The sequence below is a fragment of the Enhydra lutris genome, unplaced genomic scaffold (genome assembly GCF_002288905.1).
Source record: "Enhydra lutris kenyoni isolate GAN:26980312 unplaced genomic scaffold, ASM228890v2 scaffoldscaffold35, whole genome shotgun sequence".
Lineage (NCBI taxonomy): Eukaryota > Metazoa > Chordata > Mammalia > Carnivora > Mustelidae > Enhydra > Enhydra lutris.
In genome coordinates, this window is record NW_019154119.1 from 3429339 (window position 1) to 3441582 (window position 12244).

Consider the following 12244-nt stretch of genomic DNA (forward strand, 5'->3'; position numbering starts at 1 on the left):
TGCAAGTCGCTACACGCGTGCGAGAACCCGTTCTTAGAAGACTTAGGAAGTTCAGCGGCTTGAGCTGCTCCCTCTCAAGTCCTTGACCAGCGAGACCGGACTAAGGGTGGCCGGGTGACCTCCGAGTGGGGAGAAGAGCGGGGCAGTGGGGTCTGCAGAGGCTCGTGCCGGAGCCTGAACGCCGGCCACCTGTGTGGACCGAGCCTGGTCCGGGTTTGAGTCGCCAGTCCCGGCTTGTGCCTGGAGCACGTGGTGGACGCGTGGCCAGCGAGCGAGTGCTCATTCCTCTTTTCCTCTCCTCGTCTTCCAGTTCAGCAAAGTGAGGACCATTACTACGAGGTCGAACTCCATAAAGCAGGGCAAAGACCAGCATTTCCCCGTCTTCATGAATGAGAAAGAAGACATCTTATGGTGCACTGAAATGGAAAGGTAGTACCCGAGGCCGTGTGCTGGCATCCTGGGGCCCGTGGTGCGTGGCAGTTGCGGCCTCCGAGGGAGGGCTCGCTGCCCCTTCCGGCCGGGCTCGTAGCTTCCGCGGATACCACGTGAGCAGTGGGTCTCCCCGAGCATTTCCCAGCAGGTTTCTGTGCATTGTAAGGCCGGGCCCAGGGTCACAGGGGTCTAGGAGTGGGTTTGGGGGGCCGTGGCTCCCCGGGGGATCCCGCCAAGCTCCCAGTAAACAGTGCAGCTCCAGGAGCTTCCCCCACTCGTGCTGCCCATTTTGGGGACTTCACAAACCGGGACTGCACAGCCTCACGCCCTGACTGGGTGCAAACCAGACCCATGGGCTAGACGGCCTGGCCTGCCAGTCGCTCCATGGAACTGCAGGTTAACCACAGCGACCCTTGACACAGGCGATCAGAGCCGCCAGAAGCCTGGAGCTCCTCTAGTCAGGCAGGAGTTCGGCTCCTTCGTTGAGCTCTTGCTCCCGTGGGCGAGGTCTTAGGGATTCGTGTTTATTATGGACAGACTTCGGGGACCCGCTGCACCCCCTCTCCAGAAGGGCACGTCCCGGAGGCATCTCTCACCAGGGCCAACGTCGTTTCTTTCTTTCTTTTTTTTTTTTTAAGATTTTATTTATTTATTTGACAGAGATCACAAGTAGGCAGAGAGGCAGGCAGAGAGAGGGGGGGGAGTAGACTCCCTGCTGAGCAGAGAGCCCGATGTGGGGCTCAATCCCAGGACCCTGAGATCATGACCTGAGCCGAAGGCAGAGGCTTAACCCACTGAGCCCCCCAGGGGCCCCCCAACTTCGTTTCTGTCATGTGGCCACTCCCGGGCAACGGTTGGTTTCTCTCCCTTCAGATCCACGGCACGTGGCAGGGTGCCCGAGTCATGGCTGGTGACCAGGACAGGAGACGCAGCCGGATGGCGCCCACCCGCGCTCACCCCCACCCTTTCTGCCTTCTCTCCCCAGGGTGTTTGGCTTCCCTGTCCACTATACCGACGTCTCCAACATGAGCCGCTTGGCGAGGCAGAGACTGCTGGGCCGGTCGTGGAGCGTGCCGGTCATTCGCCACCTCTTCGCTCCGCTGAAGGAATATTTTGCTTGTGTGTAAGGGACATGAGGGCAAACTGAGGTAGAGATACAAAGTTAAACAAACAAAACAAAACAAAAAAAACCACAAAACACAACAAAACACCAACAACATGAGGATCGAGAGGAGTATCAGCACCCAGAAGAGAAAAAGGAATTTAAAACAAAAACCACAGAGGCGAAAGTACCGGAGGGCTTTGCCTTGCACAAAGGGTTGGACATCATCTCCTAATTTTTCAATGTTAACCTTCAGTCCTATTTAAAAAAACAAAACCAAGCTCCCTCCCTCCTGCCCCCACCCCTTTTTTTTTGGGTCAAACCTTTTGTTTTCTACTCTTTTCAGAGGGGTTTTCTGTTTGTTTGGGTTTTTGTTTCTTGCTGTGACTGGAACAAGAGGGGTTTTGCAGCAAAAAAAAAAAAAAAAAAAAAAAAACAGTAACAAGAAATAGTAACAATACTGGGAGAGGAAGGATGGGAGAAAAGGAAAAAAGGAAATTCTACAGAAATCTATATATTGGATTTTTTTTTTAAACTATATATCTTTTTTTTTTTTCGTTGTTGTCTCTAGCCTGATCAGATAGGAGCACAAGCAGGGGACAGAAAACAGTGACGCTCAGCGGCAGAATTCCCTCCCAGCCACTGAGCTGTCTTGCCAGCACCATTCCTGGTCCTGCAGAACAGAGCCCAACTAGCAGCAGGGAGACAGAACACACAAGACCCTTTTACACAGTATTTCAGGTGCCTACCACACAGGAAACCTTGAGGAAAATCAGTTTCTAGAAGCCGCTGTTACCTCTTGTTTACAGTTTATATATATATGATAGATAGGAGATATATATATAAAAGGTACTGTTAACTACTGTGCAACTCGAATTCATAATGGTGCTTTAAAACAGCGAGACGAGTAAAAACATCAGCTTCCACGTTGCCTTATGCGCAAAGGGTTTTAACCGAGGCTGGAGAGGGGAGGCAGCTTGAAGGTGAGCGGTTGCCACGGTGGGCTTTCCCCTGGTACTGAGCAGGGCGGACGGGGAGAAGCTGGGGCCCGCGTTCTCCCGCTCCTCCCTGTTCACAGTGGGGGCGAGAGGAGCCGGCTCGGCCCGTGGAGAGCTGACAGTGGGATTCATCCAGGCTCATGCAATAACCTTGAGACGGTTTTGGGTTTTTTTTTGGTTTTTTTTTTTTTTTTTTTTTTTTTTTTTCAGAAAGGAGACCCCCTCGGTAAGATGACAGGATAAGGGGTCTTCATTCCCAATCTCTCACATTAGCCGATTTGAGGGCTCCTTGTGGTGGGATCAGAAATAATCCAGAGTGTGGGCAAGTGACCGTTAAAACCCCACCTGGAGCAAATAAAAAAACATACAAAACGTACTGGTGCTTTCCTGTCTAAGTCGCCTTTTGTGTGTTCTTTTATGAGGCCCTCACCATCCACCCTCTGTGCACAAGGCGGCCTCCGGCCCCTGGAATGTGATGTTTTTGGTCATCTCCAAAGGCTGCAGTTTTCTACTGGGAGGCTGATGACACCTTTGGTTCTAATTCTTATGGTTCTGGTTATAATTATGTTTGCTTTTCAGATTTTTCTTTAAGAAAACAAAAACCCAACCCCCTCCTTTGCGGTTTCAAACCAAGGTGCGGGGAGCAGGGTGCTTCTAGGTTAGCGGTGGCCCTGGTGCCCTGGCTCCCCACCCCTCGGGCCAGGTGGGCCACCGGGTGCAGCGACAGCTGGGCGGCCAGGGGAGTCCCCCAGGTCCGGCCCTCCGGGTGCGTCCCTCTTCTCTTCTGCTTCCCCTCCCCTGAGTCATGCGTGTCAGGGCTGGAGGGAGGACCAGGCCGTCTCTCTCCTCGTGTGTATGATTGGAGTGGTGTGTATTTCTTTTCTAGTACTTGGTCTGATGATAGCTGTGCTCTTACCCAGAGCCAGCAGCCCCTGGAGCTCCCAAGTGCTCGGACACTTGCTCCCACCTCCTGCTGCGGCAGGCCGCCCGGCATTGGCGGTAGGCTGGGCCAGCACTGGGGGCTCCAGGGTGAGGGCCCAAGGGGCAGATGCTTGCCTGGATAGATGGGGTGTAGATATGTGGCATATAGAGATATATATTTTATAATGGGAGGGGGGATGGCACCTCCTGGGACTGGCAGGGCTGGGAGGTGTGCTGTGAAGCACATGGTCCCAAGTTCGCATCCCGAGAAAAGATAGGGCCTACTGTGATAGGCGCTATATAAATACATAGATAGGGTCACGTATAAGAAATGTTATGTAGTGGGGAGCGGGCCGAGGGGGCTCAGTGCTGAGCCTCGGGTCCCACCGCAGACGTAAGCCCCACACTAATCAATCAATCCCACACGCGTACACGGCAACCGATCTCCACCGATGCGGACTGGGCGCACTCACGCATGCACACAGCCGGGGGCCCCCAGCGCCCTCCTCCCCGGGGATTCAGGACTCGGTGGCGTCGGCCCTGCAGCTTTTTACCTCTGTCGCCCTGATTGCAGGTAGACTCAGTCCCAGAAGGTGCTAGGTGCTGAAGGCAGGACAAGGAGGAGGTTTCATTCCCGCAGGTGCCCTCCTCTCGCAGGTAGCGTTCTCTCTCTTTTGCCCCCGGTGATGTCAGATTCTTCTGTTAGCAACCTGTGATACTGACCTGCAACTCTAGGCACCAGTCAAGTCAGCCCTCGACTCCCCCTACCTATTCTCCCCCAACCAAAATAAAATCCACATCCAGGTCTGTCTCGGCCAGGGGGCTTCCATTGGGGAAAAAAAAAAAAAAATGGGACAGTGAAACTCATCTTCTGAATAAAGTAAATTAGTAATTGGTGACCAAACGAAACCGAGGCTTTGAATCCCTTGCTCATTGCTCAGGAGGAAGCCCGCAGCTGGTGGCCACAGTCTCCCGGGCCTCTTCGAGGTGCCTGGTCCTGGGCTTCAAGCTATGTGTTTCCCAGTCAGATTGGTTTTTATTTTTATTTTTTTTTTAAGATTGTGCCCAGTTTGCTGCCAACTCTGTGATGTGGGGGCAGGTGGCGTGAGGCTGGAGCAGCTGGGGGGTGGGGGGATACCTCTGCCCCTCCCTCATTGGAATCCCTGTACCTAACCCGTGGTGCTTGCCCTTGTCCCCTCCTTCTCCAGCCGGGCTCCATCCTCCCGGCCTGGGTCCACCAGCACCACTCCAGGAGGGCTGCGGGGAGGAGGGGCTGCCCCCGGCAGCCCAAGGTGCTCCCTCCCCCACTGGCCAACACTATGGTCTTCGCAGCCCCCAGTGTCAGGAACGGCTCTTCACAGGCCTGCCTCTGCGAACAGACTTTCCAGCTCTCCTGGCCTTCCTAGACCTTCTGTCCACTGCTTACACGAAGGCGTTTGCCTTTCCCAATGGCCCCAGGTTTCACCCAGGGGGTTGGTGTGGTGGCCGCGGAGATGGCAGGCCTGAGGGCTTAGTGTGGGCCGCCCAGCTTGCTGTGGGGAGGCCTGGTTGTTGTGGCTGATATTTAAAAGAATACTTGTTTCTCCTGGTGCAGCAACCTGACTAGGCCCCAGGATGGACCAGATGAGAGTTAACAATCACCAGCTTTTCTTCCAGCCCACCCCATGGGCTTGGTTCCCCCAGTAGAACTTGGGAGGGTACAGGGGACCCTGAGAATGTGCCAGCTTGACCATGCCCGATGCTCGCAACAGTCTTCTGCCAGCCGTGGGCGGGGGCGCTTCTGGGGACATGGATCTGGTCGCCTCCTAAAGGAGGGCTGTGCTTTGGCTGAGGCCAAAAGGGGTGTGAGGAGTAAGGAGGGGATTGTTGCACTTGCTGTGGGTGAAGCTGATGGTCGAGGCGTGGAGCAGGAGAAACCAAGAAGGCCCAGGGAAAATTCTGGAGTATGTCCCCAGGGGGATTTTTCTTTCTGATGAAATTTATCCCTGGAAACCAGGGTTTCTAGGGACTGAGGGTGATGCCTCCCCGTTTGTTGCCAATGCCAAGTAGAAGGTGGTGCCAAAGAGATTGGTGGTTTTTGTCTAGGAGGGCGGGGAGGGTTGCCGGGGGCTTGTGCCAGGGTCCCAGAGCCTTTGGTTGCCTGCCTGAGGAGGAAGTGAGTCTCCTGCAGGTGGCTGCTGAGCCCTGTGGTCTGGGCCTCAGGCCGGCTGCTGCTAAGCCCCTTCCCCTTGGGATTGGCCGCAGAACAGTAGGCTCGGGGCGTTGCAGGGGAGGACTGGGGCGGGGAGAGGGTTCTTGGAGTTGGCAGATGACGCCATGAGTGTATTACTATCTGTTTTTCTCTCTAGACCCCAGAACCTTCCTGCTTTTGAACATTCTTCTAGAAAGCAAACTTTCCCCAAGAACATCCAGGACCTCTTAGCTTTTGAGACAGGCCTGGGAGTGGTTGGCTGGTGGAGATGCCCGTGGGAGTCTTGGTGAGTCGCTAGGTATGGATTGGACCCAGCAGACCGGGCAGCAGGGAAGGCTGCTGGACCTTGAACTGGGCTCGTGAGGGTCGGCTCCCCGTCCTTCCCACTTCGCTGGCGCTTCTGGGAAAGCCCAGATGGGGATACCCACAGGAAGGTCTATGGCAGGAGCAAGGGAAGGAGCATCTCAGAACCGTCTGGGGAGCGTGTTCTCCAGGAAAACCGCAACCCAGAGTCTTCCTGGGTTTGATGATCTAGGTGTACATAAAGTTGATCTTGGAGGAGGTTTTGGACTCCTGTAGCCATTTTGCTTGGCCAGAGGCTTGCTGTGGCTTTCGGACCAGTCATTTTTAGGAGACTTGCAGGAGCCCCCTCAAGCTGTGGATTTGGGCCTTGGGGCCTCCCCTGGCACGGTGATCTGGAGAGGGCTGGCTGTTGCCTTTGGTCGAGGGAACAGCAGACCCAAGATTCTGGTGAGAACAGTTTCTCTCCGGGCCCCATTCTGATCCAGGGAGGTGAGGGATCTGAATTTGTCTTTGGGCATTGTCTAGTTGTTTGCTCCCAGTGCTTGTGATCAGAGGTGACATCGGAGTTGTCCTTGGCCGGAGAGCTGAAGGCTTCCCTCCAGCACAGGTTGGGGGCGCGTTGCGGAGGCCTGGCCTGGAGCTAGCATGGCCTCCTGGCCAGACCGTGCTGAGGCCAGGACTAACGACACGTGTTTGCAGGATCTGGGAGGAAAGAGGGGGAGATGAGTGGCAAGGATAGACTCCATGGTTCTAGCAGAAGCTCTCGAATCTTTACGTTTTGGTAAAGGAAAGCCTGAGTATCTTCGGGAAGCGAGGGCAGCCCCACCTGTCCCCGTGTGTGTCTCAGAGACCTGGCTGAGGCGGGCCTTTGCTTGGTGACCTCTCGCCCATCACGGACCCTGGGCAATGGAGCTTCCGGGGCAGGAGAAACAGGAAGGTCTAAAGCAGCGCAGACAAGGACTGGAGGTCCCTTTGCTGGTTGTGATTGGCTGAATTGCCCGGAGGCCCTCGGACTCCTGGAACTCTGGTAACTGGAAAACCTCCCGACGGCTCCTCCACCCGAGGGCCGAGGGAGGGCGGGCGGCTCCCCCCTCCGACCCCAGCCCCCAGCCCCGCTGCCTCCAGCCCCCTCCTGTGCCTGAGAAGATGAGCAGGGATCTAAAGCCTCACACGAGTCCCATTTCACTTCCCAGAACTGATTCGGTTGCACAGCTCTAGAATTCACCAACCAACCAAAATGCCGAAATTTCTTAGAATACGCAGAGGGAGGAGATGACTCAACAAGGTGCTAAAACATTTTATTAAAAATATATATTGTTAAATTAAGTCTGCTGTCTGGACAATGACTGTTTGTTTTGTTTTCTTGTAGTGGAGTTTAAAAGAGACTATTATTTTACTCTGATATATTATTATTAAAAAGGCATTTTAACTTTGTACTTGAAAACTAAATGAGCGATTTCATGTGTTTTAGCTGAGGCATTGAAGTAGCGGGTGCTTACTTATTTGTGGGAAATCATGTATTCATACTGAAGAATAAATTCTGTAGCTGATTTGGTAATACCTTTTACTGTTACAGACGATTTCGCTTTGACCCCCGCGGCAGAGCACTTTTACTCCACATTCCACGCAGCTAAATGCAGGACTTACCCCCTCCCCACCCACTGTCCCTCTCCCCCACCCCAGCCTTTCTCCTCAGTTCCTCTTTCTTTTTTTCTTCCCTTTGGGTTTCTTTCTTTCTTTCTTTCTTTTTTCTTTCTTTCTTTCTTTCTTTTTTTTTTTTTTTTTTTTTTCTTTTTTTTTTTTTTTTTTTTTCTTGTTTTTTTTTTTTTTTTTGTCTCTCTTTTTTTTTTTTTTTTTTTTTTTTTTTTTTTTAGGGTTGCTTCTCTATTTATTGACAATAATAATGTACATTTCACAGTCTGGTTCTGGGACATCCAAGGAGGGGCGTGGGAGAGGGGGGGCCCCCCCAAGTGGGTCCCCAGCCCCGTCCCCCGGTGTTCTGTTGTATCTCTGTGTAAGTGATGCTCGTGACATAGCTGTTTATGAAATAATTAAAGAGGTCAATGCGTACAGCAGATGTAGAAAGTCTGTCCGTTCCGCCTTCATCACATTTTTTTTTTGTGCCCAGAAGAATATAATAAAGCTCCTTTCTAATGTACTTGTGCTGGAGAACACTTGAATAAATGGACTGTTTTTGTGCAAAAAGAAAAACGGAAAAAGCACCGTCATAATGTCCTTTTGTCTTGCGTCTCCTTCTCCCTGACATGACTGTTCACAGCCTTCCCGGAGGGGTCAAGTGCCCGAGCTGGGAGGAACTGGCGTTGGGGCCAGACAGTAGAGTTTCTCGCTTGAAAACGTCACCTGCGTGAGCATTAAATAGGGGCTGTAGACCGTCGGTGAAAAGAAAAGGACAGCTTGGTCAACTTGAAGCTCAAACAGAAGTTACGTAGTGAGACGAGGTCACTGGAAAAGCAAATTCTGTCCTGGGCTAAGGGGTAGGTGTTTTCAGGCTGGAGCTGCGAGAGGGGGAGCCTTGTGCCAGGGCCTGGGTCAGGCGGATGGAGGGGTTTTGGTCATGGGCACCGTTCTCCTCCCTAGAAGGTTTCTGGGAGGTAGACAATCTGGACAGTGCAGGGGACCCCGAAACAGATGGAGGCATTTGGCCTAAAAAAGCGAGAGTTTGGCAAACACTGACAGCAAGGCCGAGGGGCTGAGATTGTTCTGGGTAGTTCGTAAGTCAGGCGGAAGTGCAGCCAGTTTGCAGGAAGTCAGTCCATTTCAGCTCAGCTGAAGGTAGATCCTTCTGTGGCCCTGGCCAGCAGTGCACGGGGCCCCTGGGGGGGACAGTGACGAGGTACTGGGCAACCATTTGGGGTTACCCCTGGGCTTCCTTGAAACCCCGAGTCTGGGCTCTCGCTGCCCAGCCCCTTCTCACAATTGTCTTGCAAGTGGACAGTGCCTTGTGGCGTGAAGAGCCCATTCGTACGCAATGTGCCCTTCATCCTCACGATTGTCTGTTTGAAAGTCCTAGTTCCCAGTCTTCACCGTCTAAAAACCAGAATCAGAACACACATCGGAACAGGGTCTTCCTGCCACGTCTCAGCTCTAAGACCCTGGCGTTCCGTGTGGTGTTGCTATCTCTTAAGTCCCAAGCCAGTCCCGGCCGATGGCTCCTTGTCTTAAGGGAGGTTCGTTCAAGGTTTCTTCCCTACCTTAGACTGTGGGAGAGGTTTAGGACTGCACAACTTTGTTGGCTGCGTTGAAAGAAATTCTAAAGGGGAAATTTGGGAAAAAGGAAAAAGAATAAGCTTTTCTCATGGGTACTTTTCTTCACAAAATTGTAAATGTACATTGAACTTTTATCCTACTTTTTTCTCTGTTTTTCAGTGTTGATGTAGAATGCTTTTTTTTTTTTTCTTTCCTCAAATGGCTGCATGGTATTTTCTTACTGGATATCTGTTTCTATATATATGCATTTTATTTTAGCTATAAATAGAGCTGCAATAAATATCTTTATGTGTTGGGTTTTTTTTCTCCCTTATATTTTGTATTTTTTTCTCCTTAAGCCAGATTCCCAGAAGTGAGATGTACTGGGACAAAGAGATGAAGATTTGGATTAGCTTCTGACACATTTGCCTGGTTTCCTCCAAGTGGGCAGCAGACCTGTAGTACAGCTTAGCTCTGAGGCTCTCAGTTCAGGAAAAAAAAAAAAACACAAAAAACAAACAAACCAAAAAAACATAGTCCTTAGTTGGACCAACTCAGAAAAGTGTTAATCCCAGTGGGGAAGTGAAGGCTCAAAGCATCCTGCCCCCAACCCCCCAGAAGCTAGAAATCTGTAGCGAGAAGCGGGAGGTGGAAACAACATTGGCCACTCAATTTTGAAAATGAGCTCACCAGGCGTGCCCACCTGCAGGAAGCCTGTGGAGAATGGAATTCACACCGAATCTTTGAGACTCTGGTTCCAAGGCTGAGGAGAAAAGGGAGGGTGTCTTTACTATGGAGCGCCCCAGTGTCATCGGAGCTGGAGATGGGCAGGCCCTGTGGGGCCATTTCATTAGTAAAACGCATCTCTTGAAGTTCCTGCATTTAAACAAGGCACCATATGATGGTGGAGGAGTAGGGAGAGAGGGAAGGGGCAGGGCTGGGTAGGAGTGAAGTGACAGGGCCCATAGCCCAGTGGGTCTGCCCAGGTGGGTCTGCCTGGGGTGGGGTGGAGACAGTGCCCACCGCCAGGCCCAGGCTTGCTGGTTCAGGAGAAACTTCCCTGGGCTCAGCAAAACTGACGTGGCGAATGTGGGGTGTACAGAGGAGGGAGGGAGACAAGAGGCTATTTGGGAGCTGGCTGGTTGGGGAGGCCAAAGGCATATAGCGAGGACAGAGGTGGCAGGCACGGGCAGTGGGAGTCCTTCCTGGGGGATGTGGGTGTTAAGTGGGGGGCTTCCCTGAAGGAGAGTATATTTTGAAGATGAGGGCATAAGGAGGTCACATCCGAGGGGGACAGGGCTTCCCTGCAATGGGCTCCCGACATCACCCTCAAAGCTCCCTTTCTCTTTGGTTCCAATACACTTTAAAAGAACAAGGCCCGTTAACCTCGGTGGCATATTTTGTTTCTCTCTGCTGGAATCCTGCGGGGGTGCAGCTGGGTTGGGATGAAAGGGCCTGGAGGTTTGGGGGTTGTGAAGCCCCAGGTGCCCTGAACTGTATCAGAAGGGAAAGACAACAGCATTTAGATGCTGGGATCTGAGTCCTGTGTGAACTTGGGTGGGTTAGCTACACATCTTGAGCTCAGTCTTCTGCCTGGAAACCTGGAGGGCCCCGCCTTTGACCAGCCCTTGCCTGGCCCTGACTGGGCTCACGGAACAGTGCCATGAGCAGTGTAGATCACCCGGGTTCTGCCCGGCCCAGTGCAAGGACTCCTGGGATCTCCCTGTCGCTTCTTGCCCCAACCCGTCCCTGCTGCCTGCTCGGGGATCTCCCTCCACGAGGCCGGTCCTTGTCTGTCTCCGAATCCTGCTCTGTCCTCCTGCTTGGCCATGGCTCCTCTGTGTGGCACCATTAATCTCTCTGTTTCTCCCCAAGCATTTCCTTAATGGCACCATCGATCTTAAACACACAGGCACACTGTCCCTTGACCTCCCTCCAGATGCCCTATTTCTCTGTTCCACTTTACAGCCAAACTTGAAAGCACTCCCGGGATTTGAGCGCTTGGCTTTCGTACCCCTGTTCTCCTCCGTCTGCCCCACGTCACCTCTTGGGAGCTGGGGCTCGAGGTGGGAGGAGCACCTTTCTCCCCGCAATGTCTTCTTCCCGTGGCTCCCGACATTGTGCCCCGTGTCTTCCTACCACCCTGGCGTCCTTGGCTCTTTCCTGCTCTGCACCGGTTGGAGGGTTTGGGGCTCCCACGTCTGCTTTCACTCTGGTGTCCCCCGAGGCCCGGCTTCTCCCGTCCAGCGGCCTGCTTGGCCTTTCCACTCGGGTGTGAAATGGGTACATCGAACACGACCTGTCAAAAACAGAACTCGTGGGGCGCCTGGGGGAGGCCTCTGACCCTCGGTTCCGGCTCAGGTCACGATCTCAGGGGCGTGAGATGGAGCCCCGCGTCGGGTTCTGCGCTGGGCGTGGAGCCTGCTTCGGAGTCTCTCTCCCTCTGTCCCTCCCCTGCGTGCTCTCTCTCTCTTTCCCTCTCAGAAACCAAACCAACCCTCCCCAAAAAGCATCAGAACTCTTGGTCTCCCCCTGGCTTGCTCCCATACTTCTCCATCTTAGTAACTGGCACTTAGTTGGGTCAGAACCCTGAGGCTTGTCCTCGCCTCGAGTCCCCTTCCTGCCACATCCCACTTGCGGCCGGCCAGCTTGCTGACACACTCCCCTCTAAAAATACCCTCATTTGGGCCATTTTCCACTAAATTTTGCAGCTTATCCCCAAGTCCTCATCATCCGTCCCTGACTGGTGTCTGTCCCCATCACACCACAGCTGATCTCTTGGCTCTGTTTCTGTCCCTTCCAGCCCATCCAACACACAGAATAATCATTAAAAATCAAACCCTTTAAAAACCCATCGGCCTGGGTGGCTCAGGTGGGTAACGTCTGCCTTCTGCTCAGGTCGTGATCCCAGGGTCCTGAGGTCGAGTTCCGAATGGGGCTCCCTGCTCAGTGAGGAGCTTGCTTCTCCCTCTGCCTGCTGCTCCCGCTGCTTATTCTCTCTCCCCCGAACCCCTACTGTCAAATAAAGTCTTAAAAGGAACAAAACCCATCAGTTGCATACCCCTGCAACCAGGATAAACGGTTCTTGCC

The 12244-nt window shown here is 53.1% G+C and overlaps 1 protein-coding gene across 1 annotated transcript in view; it reads left to right on the top strand.

The window, feature by feature from the left end:
* Positions 1-1970, top strand: part of LOC111154048 (DNA methyltransferase 3 alpha) — a 70571-nt gene extending 68601 nt beyond the window's left edge. The window contains exons 21-22 of the mRNA XM_022513402.1: positions 311-429; positions 1418-1970. Coding sequence (XP_022369110.1) covers positions 311-429; positions 1418-1559 — 261 coding nt within the window. The 3' untranslated portion in view covers positions 1560-1970. The remainder of the gene's footprint in view (positions 1-310; positions 430-1417) is intronic.
* Positions 1971-12244: the final 10274 nt, after the last annotated feature.